This window comes from Colobus angolensis, unplaced genomic scaffold (genome assembly GCF_000951035.1).
Source record: "Colobus angolensis palliatus isolate OR3802 unplaced genomic scaffold, Cang.pa_1.0 Scaffold57, whole genome shotgun sequence".
Lineage (NCBI taxonomy): Eukaryota > Metazoa > Chordata > Mammalia > Primates > Cercopithecidae > Colobus > Colobus angolensis.
This window is the reverse complement of record NW_012119265.1, coordinates 9,430,685-9,450,314: the sequence shown is the minus strand read 5'-3', so window position 1 is coordinate 9,450,314 and position 19,630 is coordinate 9,430,685. Positions and strand designations below refer to the sequence as shown.

The 19,630-nt window shown below is 37.7% G+C and overlaps 2 protein-coding genes across 6 annotated transcripts in view; one reads left to right on the top strand and one right to left on the bottom strand.

Moving 5' to 3' along the window:
* The window catches only part of SLC38A6 (solute carrier family 38, member 6), a 96,686-nt gene extending 88,709 nt beyond the window's left edge, over positions 1 to 7,977 (bottom strand). For 3 of the 4 annotated variants that reach the window (XM_011961943.1, XM_011961944.1, XM_011961947.1), the window contains exons 1-3: positions 7,705 to 7,977; positions 6,480 to 6,610; positions 4,343 to 4,416 (exon numbers count right to left, since the gene is read on the bottom strand). In XM_011961943.1, coding sequence (XP_011817333.1) covers positions 4,343 to 4,416; positions 6,480 to 6,610; positions 7,705 to 7,809 — 310 coding nt within the window. In that variant the 5' untranslated portion in view covers positions 7,810 to 7,977. Of the gene's footprint in view, positions 1 to 4,342; positions 4,417 to 6,479; positions 6,611 to 7,406 lie in introns of all 4 variants that reach the window. The other variant, XM_011961946.1, reaches the window with a different exon arrangement.
* TRMT5 (tRNA methyltransferase 5) lies at positions 7,729 to 17,600 on the top strand. Of its 2 annotated transcripts, none has more exons than XM_011961949.1 (5): positions 7,729 to 8,124; positions 9,183 to 9,838; positions 11,445 to 11,569; positions 12,944 to 13,595; positions 13,876 to 17,600. In XM_011961949.1, exons 1-5 carry the CDS (start codon positions 8,114 to 8,116, stop codon positions 13,959 to 13,961), a joined length of 1,530 nt encoding a protein of 509 aa, XP_011817339.1. In that variant the 5' UTR covers positions 7,729 to 8,113; the 3' UTR covers positions 13,962 to 17,600. The 2 variants fall into 2 exon arrangements, with proteins under 2 accessions (XP_011817339.1, XP_011817338.1); XM_011961948.1 differs by having other exon boundaries at positions 7,924 to 8,063; positions 13,876 to 14,059.
* The last annotated feature ends 2,030 nt before the right edge of the window (positions 17,601 to 19,630 follow it).

The window sequence follows — 19,630 nt, the reverse complement described above, 5'->3', positions numbered from 1 at the left end:
ATTCAAATGCATGGGTGCAAATGTGAAGTAGGCAGAGTTATATTTAACTATGGTTGGAATTTTGCCAAGGAAATATGATGGTTCAAGGGATAGGAAAGGGATTAAATAATATACTACAAAACCTCAACTGGATAAAGAGGGAAATAAGCATGGGTGTGGGGGGGTCAGTGCAAAGGCGGTAGGATCAATGAATTGATAGAAATCTTGGTAGGGGTGAAAACTGTCAGAGTTGAAGTACTTGAAAGGGTGAGTTAGAAACATAGGAGACGGTGGTGGCAGATGGGCAGATACTAACAAATGCTATTCGGGTAGTGACAAGATCAATGGTATAACCATGGAAAAAGTAAGTGGCCAGTGTAGGTAGAGAATATGATCATTAGAGAAGAAGAGGTTCAGGAACTGAAAGCATTACAAGGATTAGCTACATGGATATTGAAATCATCCAGAATTATAACGGGGTAATACTGAAGAAACTAAAAGGCAAGTAGAAGCTAAAATTTAGCTAAAATGTTCATGAAATGATAGGAAATGGTCTAGGAGTCTATAAATGACAACAGTAAGGAGAGCTGTAGATGGTATATATTCATGAGATTAAAAGTTGGGGGGTTCAGGGAGAGGAAGACAGTTGAAAAGCAGAAATATGGGACAAACAGGACACCTATACCATCTTCAGATTAGCATGAGAGACATAAAGAGAAAAGACTGACCACTTGAGAGAACTATAGGGAAGCCTCAGATGAGGTTCTCGTAGAGTAAGAAACAAACAGAAATGTTCAGAAGAGAATTAGAGACATGTGAGTTTTGCTGATGATTGACTGTGAGTTCCAGAGAGCACAGTGGAAGGGTTTCAGGAGTTAGAGAGCAGTGGAAGATGAGGTAAGAAACAGATGACAACCATATGGGATGAGTCTGAGAAATGAAATACAACCTAATATACTTGAAATGACTAACACAAATTGAGATAAATGGTATAATGTCATAGTCCAAATGGTCTCAAGGCAAATAATGGTGACAATGCAGTGAGTAGTAGGGATCAAGGACTAGGGAGTTGTGGTTTGGCCAGAGGTATGCAGAGTTGTAGGACTCTCATTCTCTCCAGTTGACAGTGACATGGAAGCCAGTGGAGCGGAGCTGTGGGTTTAGTACCAGAGCATGAGAAGTATTCCAAAAGAATGGCAACAAACCAACTATTTCTGAGATAGCAGTGTGTACAACACCCTGCAATCTTTAGGGATTTTTCCCCCAGTGACAACTCATTTGCCAAGGACTTGACATTTCATATACATTATCTTATTTCATTCTCAGAACAATTCCAAGAGGGAAGTGTTATCATTGCCATTTTAAAGATGACAAACTAAGACTGAAGAGAATAATGTTCTTTATATGCCACCTCAGCTCCCATGAAAAGTCCTGATAGACCCCAAACTCTCCATAAAATCTAAAGTAGAATTTCATGTGAAGAAATCCTTTATTTTTATAAAGATGAAAATTTCTCTTTACCCTTTGTCTCCAGCAAATAAATGAAGAAGTTATTTATAAAAACTCATGATTGCTCTTTCTCTTAGCAATGAATTCAATCTGAGCATAATACTCTTATGATAGACCAACAAACTGTTGGGGGAGAGTTAGTTACATATTATTCTCTAGTCTTTATATATGAATGTATGTATTGAAAACAAAAAAAGAAAAGCCTACCTCCATAGAGAATTTTACAAAGACTGAAGAAATTCAATCAATGGAAGACAGGTGCGTCAATGTGCAGGCAGAACCATGAAGTAGTTAGTTCATGGGCCCAAGTAGGCTACAGAAATCAAAGAAAAAGAGAAAAGAAAGAGAAACAGATATATTCACTTCATAAGCCCCAGAGTTACAGAAAAGAACAAACACAGTATCAGAATCTTAAAGTTAAACACATGTGAACTGAAGGGGTAAAAAATTAACATTACTTAGAAATCTCCACACACTGACTACTACTCCCACATAACTGAAATTAATAAAACATTTTACTTTAACTAAAACTAAAATGAAGTTTTAAAATGAAGCTTGAAAGACACAATTGCCACGTAATTGACTGAAGTATTAATCTTTTAATAGAATGAATTAAAAGAATCTACCAACATGTTAAAGTATCATAATTAAGTAAAATTTTTTTCACATGCAACAAAATTTCAATACATGCAATTAAAATTCAAGTTTCAGCAGGATTTACAAATATATTTATCAAAAGCTATTATTCCTAAATTCAGGATGCTTTTATGAACAACCTGTCACTTTAGGATTAATATTTGTACTGTTTCCTAGTATTTTTATCTGTCTGCACATTCACCCAAGCCCCTTGAGAGCAGAGGCATGCACTGGACGGCCAAAGCACTGTTAGAAATTGTGGCTATAAACTATGAATCCTAAACTAGATTTGCATAAGAATCACCTGGAGGACTTGTTAAAAACATATCTGGCATTGGATGGCCAAACCACTGGTATAAGTTAGAGCTATAAACTATGGATCCTAGGCCGGGCGCGGTGGCTCAAGCCTGTAATCCCAGCACTTTGGGAGGCCGAGACGGGCGGATCACGAGGTCGGGAGATCGAGACCATCCTGGCGAACACGGTGAAACCCCGTCTCTACTAAAAAATACAAAAAATTAGCCGGGCGAGGTGGCGGGCGCCTGTAGTCCCAGCTACTCGGGAGGCTGAGGCAGGAGAATGGCGGGAACCCGGGAGGCGGAGCTTGCAGTGAGCTGAGATCCGGCCACTGCACTCCAGCCTGGGCGACAGGGCGAGACTCCGTCTCAAAAAAAAAAAAAAAAACTATGGATCCTAAACTGGTTTTGCCTTGTTAAAAACATATTCTTGAGTCTCACCTCAGATTTTTGAAATTAGAATCCCTGAGGCTTAGAACTCTCTGTGCATAAAAAGATCTAAGGGTGTTTCTGATGATGGACAGGTTTTAGGAAAACAAAGTAGAGCAGTGGTTTCAGAATTATTCTGAAGAGTCTTAAAATTCGTAAGAAACATCACTGGGCTTCTCTCACCTGTTTCAGCACAGAATAGTCTCACTGCTATAGTTTGGTCTGTCAGACCCCTGCAAGTCTCATGTTGAAATCGGATCTCCAGTGTTGGAGGTAGGGCCAAAGGGGAGGTGTTTGGGCCCTGAAGCCAGATTCCTCATGAATGGCTTGGTGCCTTACTTGGGGTAATGAGTGAGTTTTTACCTTTATTAGTTTCATGAGAGCTGGTTGTTAAAAAGAACCGGGCATGACCCTCCTCTCTGGCTTCCTCTCTTGCCATGTGATCTCTGCACATCCTGGCTCCCCTTCACCTTCCACAATGAATGAAAGCAGCCTGAGCCCCTTACTAGATGCAGATGGAGCAGAGAAGCCCCTCATAAGAAGGGCCATGCTTCTTGCAGAGCCTGTAGAACTATGAGCAAAATAAACCTCTTTTACTTATAAATTATGCAGAATCAGGTATTCTTTAATAGAAATACTAAATGAATTAAGAAATCCATTTTTATCTATTTTGTGTATCTACTTTTCTTCTTAAAATCTGAAAATCACAAGGCCAGATAGAGCAAAATGAATTCATCCATATAAGAATTAAACCCATGATTTTTGCATCAAAGCTGACCTAATCCAAAGATAAAAGAGACTAGACAGATAAAAAGACCAGGACTTACGAACACAGAATATTTGTTAATGACAAAAGGAAAACCTTACAAAAGCACTTCTATAATTCATATATTTTCATTTATTGGATCCTAAAAGAACTTATTCAATACATGACTGAATTGCATAATAAAATTCCAAATGGAAAAAAAAAATAAAATATATTGAATTAACTGCACATACTTATTTCTCTTAGGAAGAAACTACCCTATTCTAGACTTGCAATTAAAAATACAAAATGCGTCTAAATAAATTAAAGCTTTGTGACCTTACTTCCTACAATCCTAATTCTGCCATCCCTACCTCTGACTAGCAGGTAGATGGGGGCAGGGAAGGCAGCAGTAGCTCTGGGAATGTGTTCTCTCCTTGAGAAAATGATTTCCCCATAAGCATAAGGTTTGGATCCTTTCAACACCTTTTAGATCCTCCCATAACCTACTCTACTCCAGAAAATTAGGTTATGCGTTGTGGAGGAAAGCAGGCAAAAATGCTAGTTACCTTCTACCATCCTGTGCTTGGGTCTGTATATCTGGTTTTTCAAATTCTCCATTCCGATCACCCTATCTAATAAAAATGTACACTCACTGGATATTAGATTTGAGACATCCAATTCTATATGTAGATACAAACTCAAGGGACTGCTTTATTAAATGAAGCAGCATAATATTTTTACTTACCTGTCTGAATACACATACTAAGCAGAAGATGGACTGAGTAAGAAGCCAGGAGAGCAACTGTCAGCAGCAAGAAGCTAAAACATAAAAGAACACCTGGTCAAATCCTCCCAAAAGTTTGTCTTTTTTACAAAACAAATTTCTTAACAGTCAAATATTCACAGGAACTATCTCTGAGTAGTTGAATTATGTTCATTTAGGAAATTAAGAAGATACTTTTCTACTTTTTTTGTATTTACCACATTTTATTTAAATGAAAATATACTGATTTTAAAATCAAAAAAGAAATAAAAACCAAACTTATTTAAAATACAAGCAAACTTCCTCATTTTGCATTATTGTCTGCTGACTGCTGAATCAGCCATTAAATAATCTTGTAATATTTCCCTTTTTTGACTGGTTTTCTTCTTATTTTGAGTCTAAGTAGAAGTTTTACTTATGCAATCTCATTGTCTTCTCTTTTTCCCTTCCCCTCTCTACTTCCAGTGATGTGGACCACCTTATCACACCTTCACCTTATTAAGGTGTATTTAAGATTTATTTAGACTGTATTTTCTAGCATCTATTAAACACACACACTCTCCAAACTAAACTAAACCAATGTAGTTAACATATCTCTAATGATGCAATTTGAAAAATGTGCAAATAATGTAATGATTGAGGTCCTCTCACCAACAGTGTGAAAGAAAAAACTTAGATAATTTCCTATTCATACCGGCAGGACAAGCTTCTGCACAGCTCTCCCCAATGAACTGCCCTAGTCATTGAAGAAATTTTCTCTCTGTGGTCCAGTTAATACTTGTTAATAAATAACAAAATTGAGAGGTAAAAGTACACATGTCATTAAACTGACATCAGGAATTTCACAAAATAAGAGTTTAGCATCACCAAAAATGATGGTTGATATGACTGGGTGGGCACACATTCAGCAGTATATATTGCATGTAAACCCTGGTGCATAAATTATGATTTTTCAAAGAGAACCAAAAACAAGTCCTCTATGACTTGCTTAAGGTGTCACATATAGTTTTTAATTTTAAAAATAACAAAAGTTTGTGAATACATTCCATAATAAAAGCAAGTTGGGTTACTTAAAAGTTGCTTTGCTTATCACAAAATTTGGAATAAAAGCAGGAAATAAACCTAAAAGAGACCCCCTAGGCATTTTAAAGTTCCTAGTAAATAGATCTGCTTCTACTGACAAACAAAGCCAACTTGTCATTCATTCATTCTATTAGCCTTGTGGTGCTAGATGCTAAGGATAAGGTCCAGTTACAAAGGATTTTTTCTATTTTTTTAATTTTTTAGACAGGATCTCGCTCTGTCACCCAGGCTGGCGTGCAGTGGCCCGATCATGGCTCGCTGCAGCCTCAACCTCTCAGGTTCAAGCAATCCTCCCAAGTAGCTAGGAACTACAGGCACACTCCACCACACCAAGCTAATTTTTGTATTTTTGGCAGAGATGGGGTTTCACCATCTTGCCCAGGTTGGTCTCAAACTCCTGGGCTCCAGTGATCCGCCTGCCTTGACCTCCAGTTATAAAGGATTTCAGTTAAGTGGGACTATTAATTTCCAAACATATCATTGTAACAATTATAATAACAAAATGAATATACAAAGTACTATGAGAGCACAGAATATCCAGGATTGTCTTCTATTTTGGGCAAACTGGCCTACAAGCCAAGTTCTGAAACATAAAAAAGAACAGGCACAAAACACATGCCTGGCCTCAGAAAGTGAAATAAGACTACTTAACAATACAAAGAGAGAGCGAGGAATGAAAAGACTATGTGTTGTATTTGCACTCGCAAAACTGCTATTTCGAAGTTAATCTGTATGGCTTTGATTCACTTTGGCCAAGGAGACACAATGAATATGCCACTCTTAAGTGGCATATTTCATTATAAATGAAATGTGGATTAATTTCCCATTTTTAAAAACTAGTCACACTTTCGTATTTAAGAAGCTATGTGGTATCCCTCCAAGGTACAGACCAGCAACAATAGCAAGAACAACGCTAAAACCCCAGAAATAACTTAATTAGAAATTGTATAATAGCAGCTTCTGGAATCTATCTCTCTGCTTCTCAATATATTATCAAAATGGAAAAAAAAAGTGATGATAAAATACGAAGACTCACCTAAATCCAAGGATACCAGTATTAGCCATAATATAAGCTAAGCCAAGGATGCCACTTCCCATGATGGCATTCATCAAATTAAACACTGATAATCCAAATGAAACACCTGGGGATCGCTGTCTGTGAAGTTCCTGTAAGCACAGAAATTTAGTAATGTTAAATGTTTGGATGGTGAAGTTAAAATTTCGTGAAGAAATTCCATAAATGAAAGATTATGGAAAAAAGCTGCAAACCACCAAGCTTTGTATGACATACTAGTTGCTTAACCAACACTAGTTTCCTTTCCTTTCCTTCCCACCTCCCACTAGTGCAGCTCCAGGAATTTAGGGTTTCCACCAGTACACAAGACAGGTAGGGTTCAGGAAGGGCCATGACTAACCTTGTGACTGCAAGAAATGAAGATAGGACAGGAATGGGGTGGGGAGGGAGAGGAGGGATATGGCCTCAGCTCATGTGATTACTAAAGAATTGCTGAGTCAACCTGCGACTGCCGTGGACAGTTGTTCCTCCTCAATTTCTCGGACTGCACAACTAATCTCTACTTATATATCTAATGAATTAGTTCTACCAAACTGGAAGGATGGTCAGGAATACCTTGCAACGACAATATTATAAATAGAAGCAATTCACGTTGTTCTGGCGGTATCCCTGAAAACATCCCCCTCACCACAAACAGCATTGGGAACAAAGTCCTGAGAACAGTGCCTAGGACTCGAGTTAAAAAGCGGAGTGCCCACTGCACAGGCTTTAGGGTCAGGAACGTGCTATACCCTTACTATTAAGCCACTTCCATTCTGCCGCTAACAATTTCTGTATTAAAATGTTTATTACTCTCCCTCCCTCCATGACTAAGTCGGAAAAGGAAAATCCTGTGACTCTTGCAAAGACCTCACGAGACTGGTGGAGAAAATAAGGTGACAAAGATACTAACAGCAGTGAGTACATAATCCTAGGGCCGCTCATCCCATCATGCACTAAACGCTGCATCTCTTCCACTCGACACTTTTCATCTTTTCTTTCTAGAGTATGCTAGGCTGCTATCACATTCATAACTGCGCCAATCTCATCTGAATCTCGGCGGCTACTTTCGGGCCCCATCCCCCAGGGTTCAGGCTCCAGCATCTCCCCTTTCCCGGTGCGGTCCTCCTTTTCTGGGTCTTATTTGGCAGGCACTTGAGGGAAGTCGGCGGGTGTCAGTGCCGGGAAGCGAACAGAGCTCACTTACGTTGCTTAGCAACGGACTCAACTCTTCGGCCTCCGCTTCTTCAGGCTGCTGGGCAGAGACATACCAGCCCCGCTCAGCGTTGACGCTCCCCCAGGACGCCTCCATGCTGCTCTCCAGCTGACTACCAGGTCCATCTGCGAGCCTCTACCTCTCCCCTGCGCTCCGGTAGTCGGTCGCGCCAGAGGCGGAGCTTTGAGCCAGGCCCTTCCGGCGTTCCGTACTTCACCAGGGCCGGGAAGGAGAGGAGCGAGTCGACATGATCTGATGACGCTCACCCTCTCCGCGGCGAACAGTGATGATGTCATAGAAGACCAACTCATCCACTCGCGACCCACATCCGATCGGTACCGGAGCGGGAGGTGAGGGATCGGCTCGCGGATCCAGCTGCAGAGCGACGTGGGGAATTGGAATGGTGCTTTGGTAAGGTGGCGGCCTCGTTAGGGGCTAATGGTCCAGGGGAGGTACCAGCCCGCCCAGGGCTGCTCTCCGCCTCGTGCTGCCTGGGCACAAAAACATCGTGAGGTCACCCACCCGCGTAGGTGCTGAGCTTAGATTCGAGGTACTGGATAGTAAGGAATGTTTCAAAAGCCTTTTGCCACATTTTACTGATGGGAAAACCGAGACTCATAGTAATTTATCCAGGGTCACCCATTGGGACCTAATTTGATCTCTGACAGTGAAAGACTTCGTTGCTTTACAGGATTCTGGGACACGGCCCTTTCCCCTTACAAGTAAATTCTTTGGTATTTTAGAAAACAGTGAATAACTGATACTATGCATATAACACTCAGCAAAGCTCTCGTCCTCAAATACAGAAGCCTCTAGTTAAAGGCAGGACATGTGGCAGTAAAGCATCCAAAACAAACAACAGAGCAATATATTAAGAACACAAGCACCGAAGTCAGCCAAAACTAGGTTTTGATCCATGCTTAGCCACTTACCAGCTGGGAGACGTTGGATGGGTTACCTTACTTCTGAGCTTCCGTTTACTCATTTACAAAATGAGGGCGCAGTACTGCACACCTCCCAAGACTGATAATATACATAAAGCATTTAGCGCAGCATCTGACACAATAAGCACCCATGAAACTATCCTAATAAATATCGCCCCTAGTAATGGTCATGTATAATGACTATTTCATTTACAGATGACCATTTAACTCATACTTCAGCCTTCCAATCCCAAATGTATTATCTAGAAAATTGTGGGTGTAGAGGATCATTGAGTATGGCTGATCCATCACTAAGCCCTCTGAACTGGCAGCAGTGGATTGAAAGTGTAAATTTAAAATATACCACTATGATCTACCATTAATATGACTTCCTGAAAAAGTCATCCTGTTCTGGAAAAGATAGTATACTTCCCACACACCACTAAACGTTTTATTTGACAGCATTTAGAAGGTTATTTGAGATAGCAGAATTTAGATTTTTATTCTCAAAAGCTGTCGTGTGTGAATTTTTTTTTATTTTTTAAGGATCTTATGGAGGCCATTTGGATTCTCAAGAAGACTTCTGAAACTGGAAAGCCATAGCATAACTGAATCAAAATCGTTGATTCCACTAGCTTGGACATCCCTGACACAGACGCTTTCGAAAGCACCTGGTATTTTCTTACTGGGTCAAAGAAAAAGATTCTCAACCATGCCAGAAATAGAAACACATGAGAGAGACTCTGAATTGTTTTCACCACCCTCTGATGTCCGAGGCATGACAAAACTTGATAGAACAGCTTTTAAAAAGACAGTCAACATTCCAGTGCTTAAAGTGAGGAAAGAAATAGTCAGTAGATTGATGCGATCCCTAAGAAGGGCAGCGTTGCAGCGCCCAGGCATAAAACGTGTGATTGAAGATCCAGAAGATAAAGAAAGTAGACTAATCATGTTGGATCCCTATAAAATATTTACTCATGATTCCTTTGAAAAAGCAGAACTCAGTGTTTTAGAGCAGCTTAATGTCAGTCCACAGATCTCTAAATATAATTTGGAACTAACATATGAAAACTTTAAGTCAGAAGAAATCTTGAGAGCTGTGCTTCCTGAAGGTCAAGATGTAACTTCAGGATTTAGCAGGGTTGGACATATTGCACACCTGAACCTTCGAGATCATCAACTGCCTTTCAAACATTTAATTGGTACGTGTGTCATAGTAATATTCGTGTATTTGAAGGGAATTTGCAAATTGTTAATTTTAGCTTTAAAAATTATTTTTTTTAACGCCAAGTTACAGAGGCAGAACATTTTGTCATGTTAACTTTAAGCTAGATCTTGAGCTATATACTCTCTTTGAAGGGCCATTTTGGAATATTTTCTTTAGAATCATAGCAAGTTCCAAATATTGGTCCAGGCTTTTGTGTACACCAATACATCAGTGTAGATTAAACTTGAATCACATGCTTTGGCAGCTACATTGAGGAGAGATCTTTTTGGTACACAAGACTTGTTAGGCCTTCAGAGCTATGTTAAATACTAGGTTTCATAAATTTGGGTACTTTGTAGTCAAAAGTGCAAGATGTTTACGTATGCTTTCATTGATTCAACCAATTGAGCCTCTACAATATGTCAAGCACCATACTGTCCTGTTACACATTTCTTTTGTTTTTATTGATGAAGGGAGTAACAATGGATAGTGGTAACATAAATACTTAAACAGATCCTTGTAATTGTGACTGGGTACAAATATCAAGTCTAGGCTTTCCTATGAGGCACTCCCTACCCTAACTCAAACATTCCTCTGGCATTCCCATTTTATAAGCTTTCTTTCATAGAGGCACTCATACATTAAAAGTGAAACATTTTCATACAGTAGTAATTTTAAAGCTTTTACTATAGACCTTCAGAATAGTTTTTAAAAATTTATAAATTTCATTCCTCATTTCAAACTAAATTCCATACCTTGAAAGTTGAGTTCAGATACATGAAGCAGACAGGTAAGAACAATGATTAATTTGTTTATTGATACTATATTAAAAAACAAGTATCTGATTATGAGAAATTGGACAAATGCTGGTTGTATTTCAGGATATTGTATAATTGGGTACTGTGTGCTGATTTACAAGTCAAATTATGCAATGAAATAGCATATAGATTTTTATAAGTTTTTTAAAGTGCTAACTAAAAAAATAGATTCATCAAAAGGCCATGAGTATGCCAGTTCTGTAGCTTTTCTGCTCTGAAGTAAATGAACATTTAATTTAGATAGGACTCTAAAGAATCTGTTTATTTTATTTATTTTTTTGGGAAACATTGTTTTGCTGGCATGTATTTCTAAACTGGGGGCATTTGTTCCAAAGCCACAGTAAAACAGACATTTGGCTTGAGGCCAGTGGAACCGGCAGATGTTTTACTGTTTTCTGAGTCCATTTGTTGCCAGGGTTCTTTACGTCTCTTTCCATTTTTTCCCAGTTCCCTGTGATCTACCTTTTTGGTTCCTTGTTTATTGGCTCATTTGAAAAGATTCAGTGAAACATGGAAAAAACATTAGGTAGACCCAAACTCCTCAAAATGTTTTCTTTAAAAATGTACCCAACATTTTGTGTGTGTGTATTGGCGACTGTCAGACATTAACTTTAGTCATCTGTTGAATTTTTTAAATTGCATACCACATTACACACAGTAGGTGCACTCTTTATCAACCTATCAACCAAAAGAAATACAGCTCATTTCTGTTTCATATTAACAATTTTAGCTTTTATTTTGCAACCAATAGGCAGTATTACGGATTTTCATTTTTTCTTTTAGGCCAGGTTATGATTGATAAAAATCCAGGAATCACCTCAGTAGTAAATAAAATAAATAATATTGACAATATGTACCGAAATTTCCATATGGAAGTGCTATCTGGCGAGCAGAACATGATGACAAAGGTATGTTTTATTATCTCCAAGTAAGGTGTATATCAATATTATGTTTAGAATCAGAATAGATGACAAAAATTTAAAATACTTATAACAGCCAGTATTGATGAGTATGTGAGAATGTGATCACTTATGTATGCTATTGATGGAATAACATTGATAAAGCCTTTTCAGCAGAATTGGTTAAATTCTCATACAGTGATACGATGGAATATTTCCATCACTAAAGTTTTTTCAGCTGCATATTTGTTACAATAAGTGGTCCATTGATAGGTTACAATGGACAATTGCCAGAAAGCAATATAAGTGACAAAAAGCAAGTTATAGAACAGTATGTATAAAATAGTTCTCGAAATATATTTAAACCTTCTAGGTTATACCCAGAAAGACTTTTAGTTGGCAGAAATTTGCAGAAACATTTCCACCTCTGTAACCTTAATAATTTGGCCAGAAGTATCTGATATGGTTGGGAGGAGGAAAAAAAAATACATATAAATTGGGAATTAAGGTCCTGGAAAGCACAAGATGGAAGATGTATCTATTAGATTTATAGAACTTAGGAACTTTCTGGCCTTTGATTCTTCATCCATATATTAATGAGTTTAAGATGATGGCTGAGGTCATACTCCATGACTGTAACTTAAGTTTTATTTTCTGTTTTATAAGGTGTCTACTACAATAAACCCAAAAGAAATGTTAAAAAGTCTTTTGTTCAAGAATTAGCTTCACTGTATATATTTAGCTTACCCACGAAAACCCAAATTTGGGAAAGAGAATCTGGGAATGACTCATTCTATACACTGGCTCTAATTTATAGACATAAAATTTGCAAAGTTCAAGAAGCTGTCTAAAAACATAGTAAAATACCTTAAAATTCAGTGACACATCTACCATGGCTCCCTTTTACAAACACAGAACTAAATAAGGAGGGAAGCTTGTTTACTGCATAGAAGTACTGTCTGCAACTTGGCTACCCACCATGAAGATATGGGTGGTGTGTTGTTTCAAAATTTTAGGTCTTGTCTATCTAGTGACATAAGAGTATAATTAAGCCAGTTAATTGGCCTGTCTGAAAAATTCCTCATGTGATATGGTAACTACTTTATGGCCATGGCCCTATAAGATTGAGATAGAGAGCCATTTGACTTTAAAGAGATGACTTTTTCTCACGAAGAAGTCTAATGCAGTATATTAACTGGCCCTAGGAATAGCATAAATACCAGGAATCTAATTAAAATGCCTATAAAGGCACTGTTGTTTGGCTCTTACAGTAGTAAATTTAAATGTGTATGTGTTTGCCTGTGTGTTTACACACCTATCCAATATCAATGGTTAGGATTTAGGACCAAGGAGATTAACCAAAAGCATAACACCTTTTTTCAGGTTCGAGAAAACAAGTATACCTATGAATTTGATTTTTCAAAAGTCTATTGGAATCCCCGTCTGTCTACAGAACACAGCCGTATCACAGAGCTTCTCAAGCCTGGGGATGTCCTATTTGATGTTTTTGCTGGGGTTGGGCCCTTTGCCATTCCAGTAGCAAAGAAAAACTGCACTGTATTTGCCAATGATCTCAATCCTGAATCTCATAAATGGCTGTTGCACAACTGTAAATTAAATAAAGTGGACCAAAAGGTGAAAATCTTCAACTTGGATGGGAAAGACTTCCTCCAAGGACCAGTCAAAGAAGAGTTAATGCAGCTGTTGGGTCTGTCAAAAGAAAGAAAACCCTCTGTGCACATTGTCATGAACTTGCCAGCAAAAGCTATAGAGTTTCTTAGTGCTTTCAAATGGCTTTTAGATGGACAGCCATGCAGCAATGAGTTCCTTCCCATAGTGCACTGTTACAGCTTTTCCAAAGATGCTAACCCTGCTGAGGATGTTCGGCAAAGGGCCGGAGCTGTGTTAGGCATTTCTCTGGAGGCATGCAGTTCAGTTCACCTGGTAAGAAATGTGGCCCCAAACAAGGAAATGCTGTGCATCACCTTTCAGATTCCTGCTGCTGTACTCTACAAGAACCAGACCAAAAATCCAGGTGAGCAGTTTCTGGGAAATTAGATGTAAACCTTACTGTTCAATTGTGACTAGTTCTCCCAGTTTTACAAATTTTAATGCAGTATTAGTTCAGTCTAATACAAAGCTACTCTGTTAGTTCAGTCTTAACAGAAGGCTATTTCATTAAAATAGTAAATCTGCAAGAATGTTATTTCATGTCTAAGTTGACTAGATTAAAAATGCCTATATTGTTTGTTTTTTTAAGAGTATTTTCAGCTGCTAATATCTTACCTAAAATAGGTTTTCTGGATTTGTTACAGAGAATCATGAAGATCCACCTCTTAAAAGGCAGAGGACAGCTGAAGCCTTTTCAGACGAAAAAACACAAATTGCTTCAAACACTTAATTGGAAATGTTTTCTCCATCTCCCTACCAGATTTACATGTAATGAAATATAATGTGTATTATTTAATAAAATTTTAGTGTTCAGTTTTTACTATTGAACCCTTATACTTTGCCTTATTTTATAAATTGAGGATTACCAATTAAAGTCTACCAAACACATTCCCTATTATCTAAATTATAATATACAATTATTTTATAACATATCTACTTTTTATTAAAAATGAATAAATATTTTCTCTCAGGGAAAATCATTTTTGAAGGCAGGGTGATTGAGTACTGACTAGGAAGGTACTAACACCACTTTGTAGTTGTCCTTTACATAACTACTCCTTTACTGCCGATTAACTATCACCATAAAAGTAATAAAAAATAAAATTATTTAGAACAGGGCAGGCAAACTACATCCTGCAGGCCAAATCTGGCCCACCACCTGTTTTCATATGGCCTGTGGCCTAATAATGTTCTTACATTTTCCATTGGTTGAAAAAGAACATTTTGTGACATGTGAAAATTGTATGACATCTATTATGTATCAGTTTTCAAAATAAAAAGAATTGTATGAAATTAAGAGTTTCAGAGTTCATAAAGTTTGATTGGAACATACCATGCTCATTTGTTTACATATCATCTGCTGCTGCTTTTTGTTTTTAATACGGAACGCTTCATGAATTTGCGTGTCATCCTTGCGCAGGGACCATGCTAATCTTCTCTGTACCATTTCAGTTTTTTAGTATATGTGCTGCTGAAGTGAGGACTGAAGCTGCTTTCTTGAACAATAGCAGAGTTGAGTGGTTGCAACACACACTGAATGTGACTGCCATCACTTCACACTGTTGTTTGGCACATCACAAATCACTGACGTGGTTGTAACAACGGCATTTTGAGTGCCATGTATATCACATGAACCCACATTTTATTTTTTATTACCAGAACATATCTATTATAGCAAAACAAGAAAAGTGGACTTTGTTGTACTTTTAAGGTACAGTAGGGTGTGAATTATTTTAATGTTGAATTCGATGACAAAGCATCTATAGCTAAGCTAAAAGAATAAAATAACCATTGATATTACTAAACAAACCACTCATCACAGTATTCCCAACTCACAGGCAAGCAACTGTCAGAAAAATTAGAAAATGTAAAATGGAAATATCAAAGCAGAATTTCTTCACAAAATGAAAATGAGACTGCAACCAAAGTAAGTGAATCAGTTGTTAGCCAAGCAAAGAAAGCCATTTATTGATGGTGTGAATTAATTATGTTTGGATGCAGCAGCTCAGTATGTCCAGAGAAAATAAGATTACTGGCCTTTGGCAAGAACAGTTGCTCAAGGAGTTAAGGACATTGAAAGCAACATAGTCACTTAAAAAAGGAAATGATTCTGGATGGTTCTTTGACTCTATTTTTATTTTTACTTAGAAACAGGGTCTTGCTCTGTTGCCCAGGTTGGAGTGTGACACAGTCACAGCTCAATGTAGCCTTGAACTCCTAGGCTTGAGATCTTCCCATCTCGGCTTCCCAAAGTGTTAGGGTTACAGGTGTGAGCACTTACATGTGGCCCTCGTGAATGGTTTAGCACCATCCCCTTGGTGGTGTCCTCACAATGAGTTATGAGATCTGGTTGTTTAAAAGTATGTGGCACTCGCCCCCCACACATTCTTGCTCCTGCCTTCGCCATGTGAAGTGCCTGCTCCTATTTTGCCTTCTGCCATGAGTAAAAGCTTCCTGAGGCCTCCCCAGAAGCAGATGACAGTGCTATGCTTCCTACAGCCTGCAGAACCGTGAGCCAATTACACCTCTTTTCTTATAAATTAACCAGTATCAGGTATTTCTTTATAGCAATGCAAGAATGGCCTAAAACACAAGGCAAAACAACTTTAATATGAAACATACCATGATACAGTCATTTTGACAATCGATATTTGAATCACAATATTTGAAGCACAATATCCTTACACATTTGTCATACAAAAGTTAAAACAGGAAACGAGATTTCCATTCTCACAAATTGTTAGTGAATATCTTTTCTGAGTTCAGCATTTTTAGGAACCTGGGTGCAAGTGCAAAAGAAATTTCCCTATTTCAAAATCTATTTAACTGCAATTGAGGTGATTCAACCTAATTTTCGGTAAGAAGTGATTAAAATAATGACATGCTAAAAGGCAAATTTCAAGGGAAGAAATCTAATAGAATTTTACAAATGCTTTTCAAGTGATGAATATGCTCGGTTAATTTCATCTGCTCCTGGATTGATAGCAGTATTTGGCAATACCTGTCTGTATGAGAAGACATTTTTAAAGATGAAATGTGTAAGATCTCATTACCATTAGTATTAATGGTTAATGATAACCATTAATAGGCAAAATTTACAAATGATTTTGATCACAGGGAACACTTACTTAGAACCCTAATTAAAGGTAATGTTATTCTCACCAAAAAAGGCATTACAAAATATTGGACTATATTTTGAATGTTGTCAATTAAAAAGTGTGGGAGCAGTGTGAAGAAGAGGCAAGAATGATACCCCTGGACCGACCAAAGCCCGCGCGCTGCCGCGTCCCACACCCAGCACCCATATCCTGCTGCCGTTGCCACTGCCACCGCCACCATGCCCAAGAGAAAGACTGAAGGGGATGCTAAAGGAGATAAAGCCAAGGTGAAGGACGAACCACAGAGAAGATCCGCGAGGTTGTCTGCTAAACCTGCTCCTCCAAAGCCAGAGCCCAAGCCTAAAAAGGCCCCTGCAAAGAAGGGAGAAGTACCCAAAGGGAAAAAGGGAAAAGCTGATGCTGCCAAGGAGGGGGAAGGTGCTGCAGATCCCAGGTGAAGTGTGTGCATTTTTGATAGCTGTGTACTTCTGGTGACTGTACGGTTTGAAATACTATTCTTTATCTTAAAGTTTTATAAAAATGCAGAATTTTAACTTTTTTAAGCTATGTTGTTAGCACACAGAACACTTCATTGTTGTTTTGTGGGGAAGGGGCATATGCCACTAATAGAATGTCTCTGAAGCTGGATTGATGTGGGGAAAACACCTTTCCCTTCTAGTTTTGAGAGACTTCCTCTTGGCTCCCAGGAAGAGGCATTCCCTGACTTTGACACACATGGCCACCTTGGCACAAAAGCCTTATGGTATGGAAAAACAAATCGTTTTTATGTCTTCTTTTCCCTTTCCATCTTTCAGCATAGATTTAACTCCCTTAAGCCCAGACATCTGTTGGGACCTGACCCCCAGTCATTGGTTACCAGTGTGTCTAGCAGTCTGGACTTTCCAGTGATGCCACTGAGATGGCATCTGTCAAAAGAGGAGTGGTTCCGTTTCTAGATTGTGGATCTTCAGATAAATCCTGCCATTTTCATTTCACTTCCTGAAAGTCAGGGTTGGCTTGTGAAAAGTTGTTAAACAACATGCTAAATGTGAAATGTCAACTGTCACTCTAAACTTTCCCTGTTCAGAGCATCAGTTGAAGACTTCATTGGGTTTTATAGTGGCTGATTTTTGATAGTCCATTGAAGAAGAGAATTTGAAAGTTGTTGTATACTGTTAATGACTGTCTGCCCATGTCCTGCCTGAAATACCATGATTGTTTATGGAAAGTATCTTTAATAAAGCTTGATACAGTTTGAAAGAAAAAAAAAAGTGTGGCAATTTGTTTTAGCTTATTCTGTAAGTAACTACATAATATCCAAGATTTTGCTCGTTACCCTGCGAAGCCTAAAATATTTACTATCTGGCCCTACAGAAAATGTTTAAGAACCGTAATCTAGATCATTAATTCCAAATTCAAATGCTTTCAGAAGTCTGGCAGGTCCTGTAAAGAAATGAAGGCAATAAATAGTAAGCAGTATAGGGATGTAATGAACTTGAGCACTCATTCCTTACTTAATTCAAATTGTTTTGAAACAACCCAAGTGTTGTACATTGATGTCCTAGGTTATAAAGTATGAGTACAAATGATGTTCTTATTCATACATGTAAAGTAGTTAAGACTCTTGTCTCCATTTAGTTACTCTGGACAAAATATGCAATATGTAATTGTAAAGAAAACAGAATCCCTGAATGTATCTACTAACTTTTTAACTTCCCCCTTTTCTTTCTGAGTGGATAAGTGAATATGTGATTATTCATTATTTAAATCTAGGTCTACCCTAAACTTTCAGATATGATACCTAGTAAATGAATTCCTGATGAATCTACTGGAAAATGACAGCTGGAAAGCTGGAAAGCTCATTAGATACAATTTTTAATTTTGTTAACTTTTTGACAGGTTTTCTACCACCTTAATTGGATTTTAAAATAATTATCTGACAACCTGTCGACAGCCTAAAGACAACTTCTAAAAGAAGCATAGGTGAAATATTCATTGAATCAAATTAAGGAATACTAAGTATTCATGTATACTAACTATGATGTAAATGTATTCTGTACCATTAATATCTGCTTAAGAGGGAGTATAGTTATTAGTAAAATCATTTTCTACATCATGAATTTCTCAGAACTTCTCTTAGGACATCAACAAGATCATTTAGTTGATGTCATTTATATCCCATAAAAGATCTAGATACTTGATCTGTAGAACTTCCTGGAAGTCTTATGAAGTTCGACTACCCAGGACTAGTTTTAGCATAGCAGTTGTTTGACAGTCATCTCTAGAGCATGGCTTCTGGAGTCTGGCTGCCTGAGTTCAAATCCCAGCTCTGCTATTTTTAAGTTATATGACTGTTGGCAATTTACCTAACCTCTGTCTCAGCTTCCTCATCTGTTAAAATGGAGAAAATACTAGTAGAACTGTTTTGAGGATTAGGTAATACACAAAGCATGAAGCACAGTGCCTGGGACACAGGTAATACGGTAGTTGTTAACTGTTACTTCTGTACTCATAAAATACTTGAAGACTTATGTAGATGAAAGATATGTACAGCCTTTGTCTCTGAGAGTAAATCACTCGGATGGTAGGGGATAAGCACATCAATTTAGAATGTTTCTGTTGTTTAGTAGATGCAGTGAATTGTCACTAAGTTATTTTTCACCATTCCCTTTGATCAAATAAGGTCAGTTAACTTCTAAATTTGGCCTATTGAACTAAGTACAGCAATAGCAACTGCAAAATATTTACAAATGTATAAAGGTTTTGGAATTTATTTGCCAAACCAGGTGCATGCAATTTGCACAATAAGGCAGGCTCAAAACCAATCTTAAAAGCCTTTGATAACGTTTTATTAATTAGTTCATTCTTTTTAAAATACATTTATAAAAGGTATGAGAACAAGCAGTAGTGTTTCTTTTCAAAATACTGGATTCCTAATTTTTGCAATTGGCTGCTGCAAAGCCTTAACTCTACATTCAATGTTCTAACTATTCTTTGAACATATTTATAGACTGTACTTAAAACACTAATCCTCAGTTGGGAATACTTAATAGATACAGGAATAGGATATGCAGTCTGGTAGAATGTAGATGGAATTGGACTTTGATTTTTTTAAAAAAATCTGTATTCTAATTCTGGCTTTTTACTAACTTGTGAATATGATCTTTTGTCTACTCAATTATTTGATGCCTTGGTTTTCTCATTTATCAAAGATAGTTAGAAGTACAATAAAGTTGAAGATGTATTGCTAAAATTAGTTAATACCTGCTTAGTAACATGAGATGGAGTTGTTACATATGGA

Excerpts from the sequence above, each read along its gene's own strand:
- TRMT5 (XM_011961948.1), top strand. The coding sequence starts at position 7,969 with ATGACGCTCACCCTCTCCGCGGCGAACAGTGATGATGTCATAGAAGAC. Across the intron at positions 9,839-11,444 it reads GCCTTTCAAACATTTAATTG|GCCAGGTTATGATTGATAAA; the intron begins GTACGTGTGTCA and ends TTTTTCTTTTAG. Across the intron at positions 11,570-12,943 it reads AGCAGAACATGATGACAAAG|GTTCGAGAAAACAAGTATAC; the intron begins GTATGTTTTATT and ends ACCTTTTTTCAG.